The 18,234-nt window shown below is 35.0% G+C and overlaps 1 protein-coding gene across 4 annotated transcripts in view; it reads right to left on the bottom strand.

The window, feature by feature from the left end:
• SUGCT (succinyl-CoA:glutarate-CoA transferase) overlaps positions 1 to 18,234 on the bottom strand; it is a 321,965-nt gene that overhangs the window by 184,147 nt on the left and 119,584 nt on the right. For all 4 annotated transcript variants that reach the window (XM_017823290.1, XM_017823298.1, XM_017823306.1 and 1 more), the window contains 3 exons: positions 15,965 to 16,036; positions 12,431 to 12,528; positions 752 to 854 (listed from right to left, as the gene is read on the bottom strand). In XM_017823290.1, coding sequence (XP_017678779.1) covers positions 752 to 854; positions 12,431 to 12,528; positions 15,965 to 16,036 — 273 coding nt within the window. The remainder of the gene's footprint in view (positions 1 to 751; positions 855 to 12,430; positions 12,529 to 15,964; positions 16,037 to 18,234) is intronic.

Genomic DNA, 18,234 nt, shown 5'->3' with positions numbered 1-18,234 from the left:
AGAACACCATAGAATAGCCATAAAATACTCTCTTACAGTGTTCAAGACAGTATAATTTGTCTTGGGCTCTTTAACCTATCCAGAGGGGTGAGAAGAAGGGGAGGGATGAGAAAATATGCAGATAAATGCAACTCTACAGATATTCAAAAGTGAAAATACTGTATATAACTAAGTATAGATATAATTCAGTGAAAGATTTAAAATTTAAAAGAGATGCACAGATGAAGTGTTTTCAGCTACTGAAACTGCCAGGCCAAGAAAAAGTTAAGATCTTTCTTCATATGACTTTTGTGCTTCATTTTTCTGTTTACAGTCAAAAAAGTTGCCCGTTTTATTTCAAAGAGTATTGATTCCGGTTATCCATACTCCATACAGAAAATTAGTTACTTGTGGGCAGCAACAAAGGTACTTTTCTGCATATTTATCTGACAAAATGCAATTACATACTACATTACCATTTCTTTCCTTGTTTTACCAGCCAGTTTTGAAAGACAGACTCCATATGAGACATGGAATATCTATGGTTTAATTCATTATGAAAAAATCTGTGTTCCTAAGCATAGAATTCATTTAAGGATCTGTATTTATTTCTTATTATGACATATTATTGGCTTAAACTCAATCTACCATATAACTCAAATCCCATTTTAAAGTAGCCAAAATGAGGTTTGAGTGGCAGAAAAGGCAATCATTACTCAGCACTTGTAAAACACATGTAATAACATATAGAAAAGACTTGATGAGGACCAACCTGAGGATCGGAAAATACTTGCTGCATATTGTTGATCGGGCCATATGGAACCCCACTACCTTCAAAGAGCTGCAACCATTCGATTGTTGTTTTTTCTGAAAACCTAAGAGCAAATAAGAAGCATGTGGTTTCAGCACTGTGCTTTCAGATGCTAAAAAATATATAGCATGTCTCCTCCCTCTCTCACTGCTTCCATACTTTTCTCCATTGATTTCTTCCCAGTCAGTGAATAACATAACAAAAATGTACTACATATGTTCTTAAGAAATGCAAAACCCAAAGACACAGGGGAAAGAACATTGCTGAGCTGACTTCTATTTCTATGAACTGACTTCTATTTCTATCTAATCATCTGAAGCAATCCAGGAATGATGTAAAGTTAAATTTATCAGCAGTTTCAAATAAGGATCAATGGGTTTACTCCAGTCCTTAATTACAGTAATATGCTTCACATTTGTTTTCTGTTATGAACATATTTAACAACAAAACGATATAGTGCAAGTATGAGTCTAACATACAATACTGCTCATTAAAAGCTTATGTAAAGCACCATCAAAAACATACGTCAGGTTTAACAACCACATTTTTTGGTCAGATAACAACACTGATTACATATTTATTTGTTGTATCATTGTATTACCTATCCTAAGGACATCCAATTCAGCATATATACACTTTGACTATGCTGGTGAACAGCTTACTTTTTTCTAAGCATTCAGTTCCATAACTGGTAGCGCTACTCTATTTCCCCTGTTTTGCTAGATACTTTTTCTTTCCTTATCTGCCTAGTGTAGCTACATACACGAAGAAAAGACCCTCTTGAAGCAATAGCAATTACTGAGAGAAGTATTTTCTGCAGTCATCTAGGATCCTGAATCAAAGGTGAACTTACTTGGAGATAGTATCTTAAATTTCATGAAGGTAAGTAACACAGAGGTCTACCAGTTTATTAGCAATCAAAGATCTACTTCATGATACACCCAACACCGAAAAGAAATTAGGTGTAATTGAAAGACCTGATGGTGATGGATGAAATTAATAGAAACCTTTATAAGGGATACTCAATTACTGGCATTCTGTAGCTCACCAGTTTGGAGTTCCCTAAGAGTAATTTGGAATAATGCCAGTAACATTTAGCTTTTCTTCTAGCATGTTATTATTACAAAAAACAAACAAACAAAACAAAAACCCAAAAACAAAACCCCCAAAACAAAACAAAACAAAATAAATAAATAAACAAAAAATCCAAACCAAAACCAAAAACAATCGATCTTTCCAAGTTTCTGGCAAGAAGTTAATAGAGACAAAGCTCAAAAGCACAAGAAACCTGAATCACTACAAAGTCAAACTTCATAAACTTCTATTTTAGACTAAATAAAAAAACCCATAGTGATGGTGGCAAGTTATAAGTATATTAAGTATCAGGCATAGGTGTGGATCCAAGCTTCACAGTTAATGTCTTTCTGCGCAGGAATGACTTCTCCAAACTTTGAAGGATTAAATCCTAATACCCAAAGCATTCTGTAAGCTGAATGAATAGCAAAATGCACAAGTTTTGCATGGTTTTTCCTCAAAATTAGAAGCTTTACTCCTGAAGTTAACAAATAATACAAATAACAAATGGAAGGAGCAATAAAATATATTTCAATCAAAAGACTTTAAAAGTACAAAATGTATTATAAGATGAAGCATCACTTTTGAAGAAACGAAGCATCACTTCTAAAAAAAACAGATACAAGATTATTGCACAGTCCATTTATATGTAATGTATTTCATTGAATATTAAACTGCTTTCATGGCAAACATGTAGTCAGGCATAAAGATAGTGCCACTGTTGGATAGATCTAGGTTCCATTTAATTTAGTATTCTATTGCTAACCATACCTAATACTAGGTACATTACAGAAAACTGAGGAAAAAAAGGTAACTCTAGAGAGGCAGATAACTTTCCTTCCTCAGTGATTGCAGCATGATTTTAGTCTAAAATATAAATTGTATTTCCCTACAGTACTCTCTGTTTGGCAACAATTCTCATAATCCATGTATTCTTGTTATTCATAGCCTTCTATTATTAAGGTTTGGGGCTCAAACTACTGCATAATGTAAATATGATTCACATGAAAAACTGTTTCCCATCAGTTACTGATGCTGTTTATACAGAACTATGCTGTTTCCTGCTAGCAACTGAGATGCTTTGTAATTCATGGCCCACTAACTCCCTTGTTATAAACTGAAAGCTTTGGTCAGCTACTACTTTTTCTGACAGCACAAATTAGATTATCTCATTTTTAACAAAAGACAGGACAGCTACAAGAGGAATCTTGGACTTCATGGTGGCGAAGACCATCACTAAGAAATTATTGTAATTCTTAATAAATGTATCAGCATTCCCTTGATCTGTTAGTAATGAATATGTCCTGTTATGTAATGTCCTTGTACTTCTTTTTAAGAAAGAGTTTATAAATATCCTCCTAAGTTTAAAGAAGAAAACAACTTTTGCATTTAAAGGTTAGCCTGAAAATGAAGTCTTTTCAGTGGGAGCATCTATAATTTACATCTGCATAATCAGTGCTTCCTGATGTCATGGTAAATCTGAATAATTTTCAAGACATACATTCTTCAGTAACATCATTATGAGTGACTCGATATACAGTGGAGTTGTATATGTATGCTGCACAATGCATGTACATGTTGAGTAAAATTTCTATTATTTTATATGAACTTCTGCAACATTGGCTTGTGCTTAGATTTTTCCTTCCTATGTAATAGGAATTACCACAATTTTGTAGAAAACAAGAAATTGTCTCGTTTTAGAATGGAACTAACATTTGTCTTAGTCTTACTCATTAATTTATTTATTGATGGCTGGAGGTAATTCCTAAAAGCTTTCAACTCAATCAAAGAGGTAAAATCCCACATTTTATCATCCTCAACAGATGCACGCAGCATTTGCTCTTGAAATTGAAACTCTTGATCTAACTCTGATGTAGAATAGCTTCCTTTATTTGTGTTAAAAAGAGGCTGTTGAGAGCATATTGTTAAGCAAACTGTTTAAAACCAAACAGAATATCACTACTGCCAATAAAAGTCTAGGATTCAGATTTTGAAAGCAACAGCATGCAGCTATTTTGTTCATTCAACTGTGTTTTATATATTGAATCATCTGTTGTACATCATTAAGGGAGAAATACTTTTTCAAAATCTGATAAAAGATAAGGCATGGATAAAAAACCAACAATTTTTACCTCTTTGGTGTCAGCTGTAGAAGCTGCACAAACTTTGATTTTTTTTTTTTTTTGGCTAACCTATATGTATCATTCCCCCAACTAAATACAATTTTCGATAGTACTTACATAAATACATACCATAAACTTTGACAGTGTAGGGCTAATGTTTAGGTTGCTAGGTATCCATTAATAACATGCTCTGCACTCCAAAATATCAAGAGAAGACCTTCAACAAAAACTTCCAAAAGCAGTAAAAGACTGACATTCTCTGAAAATGAAAGCTTTCTGAGCAGGCATTTAGGTCTGACCAATCCTTTTCCTATTAATACTTATTTTAAAATGCATTCCTATGCTTTGGCATTGCAAATCTTTCATTTAAGCAAAAAGAAATTATCCACTAAGTAGGATATTCACAAAAACAATCTCATCTGCTGTCTTGCAGTCTTTCTTTAATTCTACATATATAAATAAAATCACAGATGGAAACACATATAAGGCTAAACACTGGTACATATTCCAAACCTGAGCTAGTAAAAAAAAAAAAAAATCCAAGACTGTACAGCATATGAACTCTGAAGCATGACACTTGCAAAAGAATTTTACCTCAATAATACTCAGTGACTGCAGGAGAGCTCAACCCTGTGATTCACACTACAGTGTCATATATTTTCAGATGAGTCCCTTTTTCCTATAAAATGTTCCATCTGCTATGGAGATAATCACATAAACACCTAAATTACCTATGATTTATTTGTAGAAACCTTGAACATTTTAAACCTGTAGCTTAGCTTTCTGCACTTACTACCAGTATTTTAGAAGTTCAAAAGGATTGACTTTTTACTTTATTAGTTTGTGGTATGAAGCTTGAATGCAGGCTCTTTCTGAGAAAAGAAGGATATGTACCCCAATGGAGAACAAACCCTTTGCTAGGACATTTACTGCAAAGCCTGAACCAAGGCTTACTTCATTAAGACACAAGAGCCTCTGTGATGTCTTATTTGCATTTTATGCAGTACTCCAGGCCTGCTCTGCACTGAATTACACAGCACTAATGAAGATATTGAAGTTGCAGTATTGAAATCAGACATCAGATTCTGCAACATTTAACATTAAATACATTTCATGCTCATAAGATTAGAAGATGTAGCATGAGCCGAACTAACTGAAATGTTATTTCATTGGAAGAAATCCAACTAAATATATTTTTCTTCAATTAATAAATCTAGCAGTCATCATTAAATGAAAATATCTAAATTTAAACTATACACTCAGCAAATTCATTAAGAAACACTACAGTAGAACATAAAAAAAATCCTCCAAAAAGCAAAAAATTAAATATAAAAGAAAAACAGTTTACACCTTGTCTTCTTATACAAACCACAAGTGTGGTTTTGCTTCTTAAAAAGCAAGATCTACATCCCCTACTGCTTTCTAACAAACTCTAATTAGAAAAAAAAGGATCATTAAGTGCAAAATAGAAAAAGAATGTCTGCTTGACTTGCATAAATTAGATGAAACGGCTTTAATGAGTTAGAAACACAACTGAGTGCTATTAAAAAGTACTAAGTTTCTCATCTTGATAATTATTAATGTAAAATTTGTTTCTTTTTAGCAATATTCTGTCTTTCAGTGAAAGAAAGACTTCCAAAGATTGAACGAATCTACTTTGTCTAATTTCCTTGCTTATTTTCCATGTTTCCTAGGAAACCTTCAATCCTTGCTACCTTGTATGTGGAAGGGCAACCACATTTCTCTAACAGATAAAACCATCCAATTTCACACAAAGTAAGTTTAGAAGAACTACTGAAGCAAAATATTGCTCTTTTCTATAGGAAACTTATGGCAATTAATTTAGAGAAGTAATTTGGACAGCTACCAAATACAGACGGAACAGCAACATCTAGGATTAGTAATAGCTTTTTACATGCAGTCAATCACAAAAAGCTTCTCTGTTCTTGCTCAAGTCCACAATAGCATTCCTGTGTTTTCTAGCACAACCCAAGTTTCCATTATGGTTTTTGCTTCAGTATGTTCTATCAACAGTCTCTTTAGATTCAAATATCTACAATAATTTCTCACTTCACTACTAAACATCACTTTAAGGGTAGTTAAACGAGTAGGAGAGTTTGTACAGTTTCTTACAGTAATATCTATGGAAGATATTATACGAAATAAAAGTCACAGAAAATAATTATTTGGAAAATTCAAAGAATGGATCACTATCCCTTAGTGTACAGTGAATATAAAATTAGAGTCTTCAAAATGAATACTACAGTATTTACTCAATAGCCTTTAAGTATATTTGTCAGTGTCTAATCTCCTCTTGGTTACTGATGAAACACTTGGCAAAGCACAACAGAAAAAAATATTAAAATATTTGGAATCAGCATGATTGTACTGACGTATTTTGCTGTCACATATAGTAGATTATAAGTGGCCGCCACATATAATACTGTTGAGATATTTTAGGTACCACAAATCCACCATGAAACTTCTTTTATATTTCTGCATATTATAAATATTGTTACCACTTTAATAAAACTATTAATAAATCTTCACCTTTATGTAAAAAATTTGTGCTAGAGATGAATGGATATTCATGTTCTTTTATCAAGTTTTGCATGCTATTTTAAAACCATATATGATGTTTAAGGAATAGCATATGAGAGAGAGGAAAACACATTCATCTTGTAAAACATCTTTCTTATGGCAACTGAGTAGTTAATCCAGCATGTTCCAGAACTATTTCTTTTTGTATTCGGGTAATGTTAAACTATGCACATTAGAAACACACTACTTTTCCCAAGCCTTCATCCATTTTACTCAAGTACGCAAAAGGACTGTAACTTCTATAGTTACTATAAAAGAAGTGCAAATTAACCGAAAATCAGCAGGTAAACACACATCAGTAAAAGCATATTGAGAATAATGGAAAGCTGCATTGATTTTGTTGCTGTTCTTCTTTTAACTCTTCAATGGGATAAAGAACTAACAAGGGTCAGGTCAAAAAGTTCATTTAAAATCAATTAAAAGACCTCCCTTGATTTCAGCAGCCTCATAGCTAGTAATGTATGTCATCAGAAAAAAAGATAGCAATTTCCTTTTCAGGAAGGATCTCGAACTTCACCCATGTATGAAAATGCTTAGAGGTTTACGAAATGGTGATAAAAAATCACAGAAAATACATGTTAGTTTGCCCAGCGCAAAAATCAGATGCTTGAGACGTTTTGGATCTCTCTCAGTTCTATACATAGAAGTCAGCATAAAGCCAATAACAATTTACAACAAAGCATTTTAAAGCAAAATGTGGTAGTTTGGTAGCTGATGCCCACACAGCTCAACCATCTCTGTACAGATGGTGAGGTAGATGTCTGGGGAAAGTAAACCTTACCAGCTGTGCCCCACTGAAGTCAATTATCTTTCAAGCTTCAGATACCTGTCTTGCTGAAGCTGTAAACAACCAGACGGTCATTCCTGTAATGTTATCAACAGTGACTTCAGGCTGCAAGGCTCTTAGTTTAGAAAAGGAAATGGTGGGGGGATAGGGAAGGAGATTTACAGAGACTGGGTGTGTCTCAACAAGTGTGAATTTAACAATGCTTCTCATCAGGCAAATTAAACATTTTACAATACACTTTCCCCCTTAGGTGCCCTCCTCTTCTGTTACTGGTGAAAACAATTCAGCAACAAGCTCATTAACTGAGGATCAGGTTCCTCTGTGCTTCCTTCCTGATCATTCCTTTTCCCCTCACACTTATATATGCAACATGCAGCTGTGGTACACAGTCAAGAATAAGGGCTTTAAAATGTAAGTGCTAGGAATAGAAGTTCCAGTCTGAATTGCTTCCAGCTCTAACACTTCTAAGTCTACAATAATTTAGTTAGAGCTGCAGGAGCCCTAATCATGCTGAATTTATGTGTTCTTCTTTATGTGAACTGCTTCACTTTAAAAGCTGAGGGCATGTCTGCTATTCCCCTTCCCCCCACACACACACAACCCCGCACACTCTGTTCCAATTACAGGTTAATTTCCCAAAGTACCTTAGAGTACACATTTAGCTGCCCTGTCTTAAAATGTGTCTACATTACTGAGGTGCAGGGTAGGATTAATGCTCAAATTCTGAAGTAATTTGAAGAAGGTCAACAGATTAAGCCCTCTTTCTCAAAGCAGCTTCTCTTAAAACTGGCATTATGCTAGTTTTTTGCACAGATGCATCTCAAATTTCATGTGTACACTACATATGTATGTCTTGATATATGTATGCATATATACACATATGTATGTATATATACACACATAAAAAATAATCTGCATTGTGCCTGGTACTATTCTGTTCTAGTGGAAGTGAGGTAGAGGAACAGAGCAACAATTAAAACTTGGTTCTCTTGGACAGATGTACATCTAACTCACAAACCAGAGGTTTCCACTGGAAACGCAAAAAACAGAGTGCTCTGTATTCTGTCAGTTCTCACATGAGCTGTGAGTCTCAGGGGTCTTTGTGGTAGCCATTGAACCTGACCTCCACCCAGGTAGGGTCATTTTAAATTGACTCTTGGCACATACACAAGAAGGCAGAGGTAATTTGCTTTTGTCAGAGTTCTGCTTTGTTGTCATTTGGGGAAAATGTAACTTAAATAAAGAGGAAGATACAGAAGGCACTAAAACTTCCTTTTTTTTTTTTTTTTTTTAAGCAAACAGTAGGTGTGCAAATGTCAGCAGCAGGAGGAGAAAGGGCAAACAAGACATTGGATTGGGGAGGGGGGCCTGTAGGAAGTGGAGGAAGATTATGGGAACAGGAAAAAAACCAGCATAGCAGGAAGAGGACCAGAGATGGGAAAGGGTCAACACCACCAGTAGCAAAACAAGTACAAAATACTCCATACGTCTATTTCTTCTTCCCTGTGAATATTCTACAAACTAGTGGTCCTTGCAGCATTCTACTCATTTCCCTATATAATATGGGAACAGAACAACAACATCCGAACAGAAAAACACTCCACCTTTCAAGATGTCTGTGACTGCTTTCTGTAATTCCTTCCTCTTGCTCCAAGGTGACAGCTGGCTCTCTTAGAAGCAGCATACCACTGCACAGTGGTTTACCTTACATTTACATTGAAATCTGACAATCTCTGCAGATATGTGAATTTATCCTCCCCTACCTGCTCCCTTCCTCTCTCTTTCATGTGTACCCTACAAAGGGAGTTGAGATGGAAGAGGTACGGACAGGTGTGCTTCACTCTTCATTCTGTCAGGAAGAGAGAGGATGAGAAAATTCTTCCTGAAATGAATGGAGCAATTCACACCTCTCAGAGCTGTTGTTTTAAGCTACATATATGTGTCAAGCCATATTCATCTCCACCTTGTATTCTCACTCAGTTCAGGACATCTGACTGTGATGAAGAGGTCATCCCACACCTTTCTGAAAAGCCTTCTGTTTAAAGGTGAATTTCTTCTAAGTGCTGTATAATCCCCATGGTTATCTAACTGCCTTGAAATCTGGCATGGTCATCAAGGTGGTGAGTAGAATTATTGTCCTAAATTAGGGGTCACTTGAGTCAAGAATTCCCAAAATACAGCCTTTTTAAAAAAAAAAACAAAAACAAAAAACAGCATTCCTTAACATTGACCAATTGTACCAATGTTTCCTTTGTGCACACATCTAGACTAAAACTGTGACCAAAAAGCCTCAGTTGCTCAATATTTACCCTAGCAAATGAAAGCCATCAACTATCCCCTTGGTATTCAGAGTTTAGATGCTTTCAAAAATTTCAATTTCACACATGCAGAGAATTAAATGCTCAAGACTTAGGAGGGTTACTGACCCTTTGAGTAGGTCTGAACATCTCCTTCCATTCCTATATAAAGCCTGGGAAATCCTTTTTCTTCATAATCCTTCTGTCTGCCCTTACTAAGTGTTCAGAAGTTAGAAATTAATTGCAGGTAGTTCATTTTGAAAATTAGGAAAAGACAGAAAAGGTAAGTCATAACTCTGGAAATAGTTCAAAAGGGATAAGAGGAAGGGGACAGGCTGGATAGGTGAATCGAAACCTTCTCTAGGCTCTGGTGGCAAGATTACAACAGCACCAATAGCTTGGGGAAAAAAGTATGCATATATCTACTGAGCAACAGCAGTGCTATATGTGAGCAACTGTGGAGTACCAAGTATCTGCCATACAAATGGTGCCTAAAATACCAATGACTTGGTGGAACAGGAAGAATGTATAAACTGAAAATGGCAGCAGAAGAATCTAGGGACAAAAGTGAGTGAATGGGAGGGTCTGCAGATGTTTCTTTCCAAGTAATGCACCTTAGGTTTGTATTTTCCATGTGCTGGAAGCTGTAATACTATCAAGCAACCAGTAATTAAACTAATTTTCAGTGAAATTCTGTCATTACTATTTTGTCATTTCCCTTCATTTCTCAGGGGCTGACATTTTTCAGCACTGAGAAACTATTCATTTAATTCTCTAAGTAACTTCAAAAACAAACCATATATAATTTTACAAAAAACTATGCATTAGTGAATAAAAGCAAAGTTACTGTGGAATGTGTATGGAAACATATTCAACTTCCATTAGAATGCCAAAGGTGTTTGTTATAGCTGGTGTTTTAAAACTGAATGCCAAATGAATTCATAATAATATGACATAAAAGAACAGTTTGGAAATGTCTACTCCAAAAGTGTGTATACATTCCCACACTTGCACACAATATGCAGAAAGTCCGCCTAAGTGATACTAATAAAACAGAACACAAATTCTGACAAGAAAACAAACAAACAAAAACACAAAAACAAAACCACACAAAAACCAAACCGACCAAACAAAAACAAAGAAAAGGAAAACAAACAAACAAACAAACAAACAAACAAATAAAAAAACCAGTAACTGAAAGAGGTAATCTAACTAACAGCTACAAATATAAAACCAAAATGGAATTCTGGCAATTCATTCAAAGAACAGCTGTTCCTTGAACTTTATCTTCTTACTCAGATATTGCCCATAGGAAAAAAACAACCCTACATTCAAAGTTAACCAGAAGCAACAAGCTATTAAGTAACTGATGTACAGATGGCAAAACAGCACACTCACAAGGTACCAGAGTACATCAGACAAATGCTCATACTAAATGAACTCCAACCAGTAAGTCAACATGAACCAACTTCAAAACTAAGACTATGTGTCAAGAATGTAAGAGCTCAAATGTAGGTCAAACAATTAATTATGGCCTTTTAGGGGTCTCAAAACTTCTAGCAAGAGAGGATTCATCTGTGCTATTACAATCCATTTCTTATAGCAATAGAAGTAAAAGAAGAGGTCCAAAAGTTAATCAAGAACAGTTGTACCACAATTACTTGAAAATCCAAAGTCACCTGGTACTTCAGTTTTTCATCAGGGCAGGACATCTGAAAATGGACAGGTAAGACGGAGGCAAAAGTACAAGTGCAACAGTCTTTAATGAAAGATGGTTCTGGCTCTCAATATCGGAAAAATGTGTGGGGTTTAGGGGGGAGGTGTGGATGTGCTATTGAAACTCTTTTTCTTGGATGAAATTAAAAGGGAAGACTTCTGATTTAATGTTCTGAACCCCTCCCCTTCTCCTCCCTTAAAAAAATTGCATGAATGATAACTGTTATGCATTTCTTGACAAGGACTCATACAGGCCAAGTGTCAAAATGATAGTATGACAGTATATATGTTGCCTTTTCCGCTCATCCCCCCAAGTACAAGGTACTTCTGAGGGCTTCCTTGGGAAGGTTTATACAGATTAGTTTTTTCTTCTGTTACTTAAATTTATCATCCTCTCCATTAAACAGAAGAGCATCCCACAGAAATAAGGGCTTCTCAAGCAAAATGAGGAAGATAACTAAGCTATTTTAATCTCTCAAATAAAGGGTTTTTAAGATTCCTCCTATATAAAATTTAAGTATTTAATAGGTTGATTCCCAAATAGAAAACTAAACACATAACCTTTTGATTTCAAAAGGATTGACCCAGGGAGAATCTGGGGCACAGAGTACCACAATACAGAACCAGCAGTAAGGGAGCAGCAGCAAGTGGAACTCCCTTGCATACGGAAACATTCAGTGAAAACTTTAAAACCCCAGTCACAGCAAAAGCAAATGGAGCTTCAGCATTTTTTTTCCAAGAGCTACATTCATCCAGGAAGCAGAAAGCACTAGTTGTTTCATTAAAATTCAATTTAATGTTAAAAAGAAGTTAAAATGGTTTCTGAAAACTTAAATCCATGATCTGGCTTCTTGTTAGTCCACACTATAGTCTGTGAGCAAAAGGCAGTATACTGAACATCAGTAAGCTCTCTCAATATTTATTTTAAAAACTAGAGTATCTCAGAAGAGTAAAATAGAATTTTCACATGATGAGAGCTTGTTATACATGACTATTTCCATTAATAGATTAAATGTATTTTCTTCTCTTTTAATTAACTCACCGGGTTGATAATACGTCAATAAGTTCTCTTCTGTTCCGGACTCTGAGTGCATTAGTTTGGTATCTAGAATCTTTACTAACTTCAGGCAAATTCAAGACCTAAGTAAAAATAAAAATAAGTAAAAAATGTGCTTGGTAGGAGATATTTACATAGCTAACAAAATAAACTACTGATTTTAAAAAATACACTGATTTACAATAACCACTACTTCTCATTAATCTTTTAATACAGAAAAAGAAACTAAAAATTAAATCAATTTTTAATGCCTCCTGGTTAACATTACATAAGAAGTAAAGAAAAAGACAGAAATTAAACTGAAGATCCAAATCTTAGCTGATAGCTTTCATGATTAGCTAGGAAAAATTCTTATTGTAGAACACTAAAAAATTGGTAATCTGTGGGATTATCCTGCACTAATTTATATGTCACAGAATAAGATGTCTGTACTTCATACACTACACTAAGAAAAGCTGTGTCGAAGAATATTTCTTTTCACTTCAGTAATCTTCATCAAAAAGAAAAGTCTTTTTCTATGGAAACATCTTTTTTATTATTATTATTTTTTCCAAAAGAATTAATAAAGAAAAGTAGTAGTATAAACTCTAAGAAAGGAGAAATATATCTTCTATATTTAACTGCCACCTGCCACATAAGAAATTTAAACAACATGCAAAGACAATGTGAATTATTCTGTATTCTCATTCATATGCAGAATGAGTCTTAGAATTTTGTAGACAAAGTAGCTGTGCGGACAATCAACAAAATTTATCTATTCTTGCCACAATGTCTTTCTATAGAACATAAATAAACATAATTAATTGTGCTTTCTAAATTTAATAAAAAATACCTCAATAACACCAGCTACAGAGAAAGGCAGCATAGAATCTTACAAAGGAAGAGATTTTCACATTTTCTTCATGTATTTTACTCACTAGCACACACTCCAGATCAGTTTTTCTTATGATGATTCTTATAATCATTCTAAAAATACTACATTTTTTTACAGAGCCGCATCTAAGATGGCTTAAAAAAATATAGTGCCTCAAACTGGAAGTCCCTATAGCCCATCATCCTATCTCTGCCTGTGTCTGAGTGAGGATGCTTAGGAAGGGCTTAAGAACAGGGCCAGTACATACAACACTTCCTTAATCTTCATCCAAACTCCAGGCCCCTTTAGATTAGGTCATTTCTGAGTTGCAACTGTTTTCTATATACTTAGTAATTATCAATGGATTTCAGTTTTATTAACATGTTCAGTCACTCCTTGAATCCATATGCCTACATACTACCACAGAAGTGTCAATCTCTCTAGTATTTGCCTCAAACATAACATTCTACTAATTCCTCTGACACTGGTTTAGACCAAGGCTGCTATTATTTAATGATGCCTAACTCTGCTGGAGTGAACAAGCATATGGCTTCCCTTACAAGTGAGTAGCTGCTGATGACATAAACCCATCAGCAAAACAGATATTCTTTCAACGGATATTTAGAGATATTCAAAACAGATAGTCACCTTTGACATAGTTGTCATGCAGAGTGACAAAACTAAGCATGGAAACCAAGGTATCCATAAGTTGTGCTATAACAATGATGTTACATAACTTCACTGCAAATTTTTATCTGCAACGTAACATAAAACATCAATCTAGCATCTTCCATCAATACTTAATTCACAGCATATTTTCTTTTTCTTCTGTGTTTATACAATCTAGTTTATGAAAATCATAACGTAGCATAATTTAGCTTCAGAAAAGAGGTAAATTTTCCTATCTTGAACTTTATCAATAATATTGTATCCCTTAAAATTATCTCCTTTTCTTAATACTGCTATTTTGGAGTTACGAATCACTGCTTTAGAAAAAAAAGTCATGCAAGGTTGTTCAAAGTAAATTATAGTGAATACTTATTTATGAGAGCTTAAAAAAACAAGCAATTAATCAGAAAACTATGGTTCCATTTGATGAGTTATATGAAAAAATGATCATATGGAGTTGCTCACTCTGCTGTTTTAATTAATGTTACCGACTTCAGTTTTAACTTAATGTCCATCTGTTGTAAAGCTGCATGTCTATATATGTTCTCAATTTCTGGTGACTAACAAATGTACACTTGAGAAGTTATTCATTAACGTACCATTCATCTTTCTGCATCATGTTTCCAGTGTTATTTCTTTATTTCACTGTGACCATTTGGAATGAAGCTGGTGTTCTCTATTTGAGGATTTGTTCAAGCTCTAAGATGCACACTCAGAGCTTATGTTCTCTGTGTTTTGCCCCATTAGCAAACCTGTTTGTACACTCCTTTGCTGTACACAAAACCTCAGTCTTCTGAAGACTTGCTCAGTATTGGCTATTTAGACTGAAGCAGCCAGAGGTCAGGATGTGCTATTGTAACACTTGACCACAACGAAATGCACTCCAGCCAGCAGGGTTACAAAGTTTTTCTGCAACTATCCAAGTCCTCAAAAAAGCTACAGTTAGTTGTCATTGATTTTGAATATATCACAGTGAATTATTCCAGACTTTTCTTTCTGCTTGCCTGAAAAGATACAGTTGAAGCAGAATGTTTGCAATTGTTTACAGCTTGAGCCAGCTGTTACATCTCTAGAGTATGTGTCTTCAGGGCAACAGCTTCCATACAGCCTGTATTTTTAGAATCAACTCACCTCAGAGAGATTCTCTAATAGCAATTCCAATGTTTGAATTAATGGTCTCTGTATGCACTAAAGTTCATTAGGGTGTGGAGGGCCTTCCCATGATAAAGTTCTTTTCCTTTATTGGCTCTCCCTCTTCAAAGTGTTTTAAGTTACAAATCAGCTTTGATTTAGCACAGAGCATACCTCTAATGGGTATGCTGTAATTTTTAAAAATGCTGTCTAATGCTACATTCAAAAATTCTCCTGTCCTAGCTTACTGGGGTCTTTTATTTGGAATGTTGATACATTCTATTTAGAATAATTTTTTATTAGAAGATTTGTTCCTCAACATCATATCTCTGCAACACTCCAGTCAGTCCACAGTCCTGTAACATTTCTTTTCTAAGAATTTCACAAGTTTCTCTGCAAGGACAGACCAGCACACACTAGTTTTCGAAAGGACCGCACACTTGGCTACTAACAAAAGTCACACAAGAGCAATCCATCCCCTAGCTTTGCTTTGTTAATACCTGTGCCTACCATGTATTTTATGGAGAAACAGTGCCACATTTCTTCCTGAAAAAGGCACTAGTGTGAATCATGACAAACTGGAAGGTTGTTAGGTCGTTCATTTTTTTAGCTAGTTAGATGTGCGCAGACTCCAAAAGGGGCAGAGTACCCACAAGTTTGGGAACTGGGGTGTTCTGAATTCGGAGGCAAAACACAGAACCCATAACAGACCCCTAAATGATCAGAACTGCAGGGTTAGAATTTATACTCACCACTTTCATTCCAAAAACAAAAGAGAAAAAAATCCCAGGAGAATAAAGAAGCAATCAGCATCTTCATTTTCCTAGTCAGAATGGAAAATATAGCACATTATTTGCCTAACACACCTTGCACACAGTGACAAACTGATGATCATTTCCAGCTCCCACCACTATGTAGCCATCCTTGGTCTTAAAAGCCTGGAAGAACAAAGACAGGTGATAAGCTGTAACTAAACAATAAAATATTAGCACATGTTTGAAGTGAAACTTTGTAAGTAATGTTCAAATTACTTTCCTAAACATTTCCATTCAGATCCACTCTCTAGTTCTATAAAAGTGGTTCAAAGGCATCCACCAAGATGGATGCAGCCCTTTTGATTTTTTTCCTGGAGTTAGGAAATTATCTTGATTAACAGTTTATTTGCTGAAAATGTGCCATGAGGCACCCTGAAACTTCGCAAATATGACTCACCCTCACAGGGACTGAGAAGGATTACCATGATAATGCTTCATTCAAGGAGGTACTTATTCAGCTTCATTCTTAGCCTGACTCAGAGCAGAGAGATGCACGAAAGTGTCACAGACCCTGACCAAATGTGGCAAAAAAATAATTGCCAAATAGCAACTACAAATTAGAGCTCCCATGAGAATGAAAAGGATAGACTGCATTTTTCCAGCTCTTTGGCTGGAGAATAAGCTATCTCCTTGGTCAGTGGTCTCAAGATTGAGTTCCTGGAGGAAATGGAACTTCTTTTCCAGCTTTGAGGATTTATTTTTACTTTTGACTTCATTACAACAGCCTTACTGGCACATTTCATGGTGAACAGAACATTTAATTGGGTAGGACATAACAGCTTTTATTTCAGTCTAAACATCTTAATTTAGATTTTCACTGAAAAAAATAAAATCAGTAATTGGCAACATCCTCAATTTTTACAATTGTGTCAGGTCCTCTTCTAACAACAGATTTCTCTTTTCTCCATAGCTCTCCCTTATACAATGGTGTATAACTGCAGTTTCAGTCATACATGTTACTATCACAATTTTTGCAAACAATTGGGAAAATTCTTTCACTATTAATTTGACTTCAGTGTAAGAGGCCAGCATAGGCTGGTGCACTAATGGTGATGAGGCCTTGCGACACTTTCTTGAAGAGTGCAAAACTCAGCTTCTATTCCTAGAAATCTTCTTTTTTTTTTTTAATGAGCTATCACATCCTGATTTAAAGGTATGAATTCTTACAATAAATTTTGGTAAAATAACACACAAATATAAGTCCTGGTGTGGGAACACTTTAATTATTAAAGTATCATGCCACTGTGGCTTATTCTTCTTCACAGAGAGAAGAAGCTTGCAATATACAGATACAAATACTTTCCCTAAGACTCTTACCATCTGGTATAGTCAAAGTTTTAAAATTGTACATGGACAATTATGCCCACTGAAGTGCAAGTAACTGTTCATCATAGTTAGAATATCACTTGTTTGCTCTTGCTATGTCTCATTTCATGGTAAATAGTATCGGTCAGTGATGAAGCTTAGCAATTTATTTTTCACACATTTAATTAAGTACTTCGGTCTAAGATTCTTAGCAAGTAAAGATGAAATTTGGCAAACATTTAGTTCCAAGCATGCAAAAAAGTACCACAGATTTAGCTCAAATATAGTAAAAGTTTAGAAACATGCACAATATAGAGGTACTGAATACTCACGCTGAGGAAAGCAGTGAGCACAGAAAAAAATTAGGGAAAAGAATACAAAAAATAAAGTTATATGTGAATACATAAACATATCTTAGATAAATCTGTTATCTGATAAAGACTTCTTTCTAAAACAATCATGACAGAATCTGGTCCAAGAATATGTAAGACACTCTCCCCTAATAAATGGCTTTTGGTAGGAATAGTTATGAATTGAAAGTGTCAGTACAAACTTACTACCTTTACTTATAGGCAATACGTTTTCTGAACACCCTGCCCAAATTCTGACCTGTCTTTGCTGATGCTCTGAATTCTAAAATCAGCCACATGAACATCACACAAATTATGGGTTCAATACTATATATATCAGTGTGTATATGTAACACAATACATTGTGTTACAAATTATTGGTGTGATCACCTACTACTTCCAGTAAACATAAATTAGAATTCTTTTGTACATTCTTTTAAACTTCTAGTCCGGATGCCTGTTCAGATTGCAAAGCCTACAATGTATGTCATATGTACAGACCTCCTTCCTCGCCATCCAAAATATATTTAGATTGCTCATATGGGCAAATCTTACAGAGTTTATTATTTATCAACAACTTCTTTTGAGACTCACATCTCTGTAAGAATGCTGCATACCACTCTGAAACATGCATCTGTACCCACCGGCTATCCATGCAGCAGCGGA

Source organism: Lepidothrix coronata, unplaced genomic scaffold, assembly GCF_001604755.1.
Source record: "Lepidothrix coronata isolate B3197 unplaced genomic scaffold, Lepidothrix_coronata-1.0 Scaffold3, whole genome shotgun sequence".
NCBI lineage: Eukaryota > Metazoa > Chordata > Aves > Passeriformes > Pipridae > Lepidothrix > Lepidothrix coronata.
The sequence above is the reverse complement of the archived record's forward strand: the minus strand, read 5'-3'. Positions and strand labels throughout refer to the sequence as shown.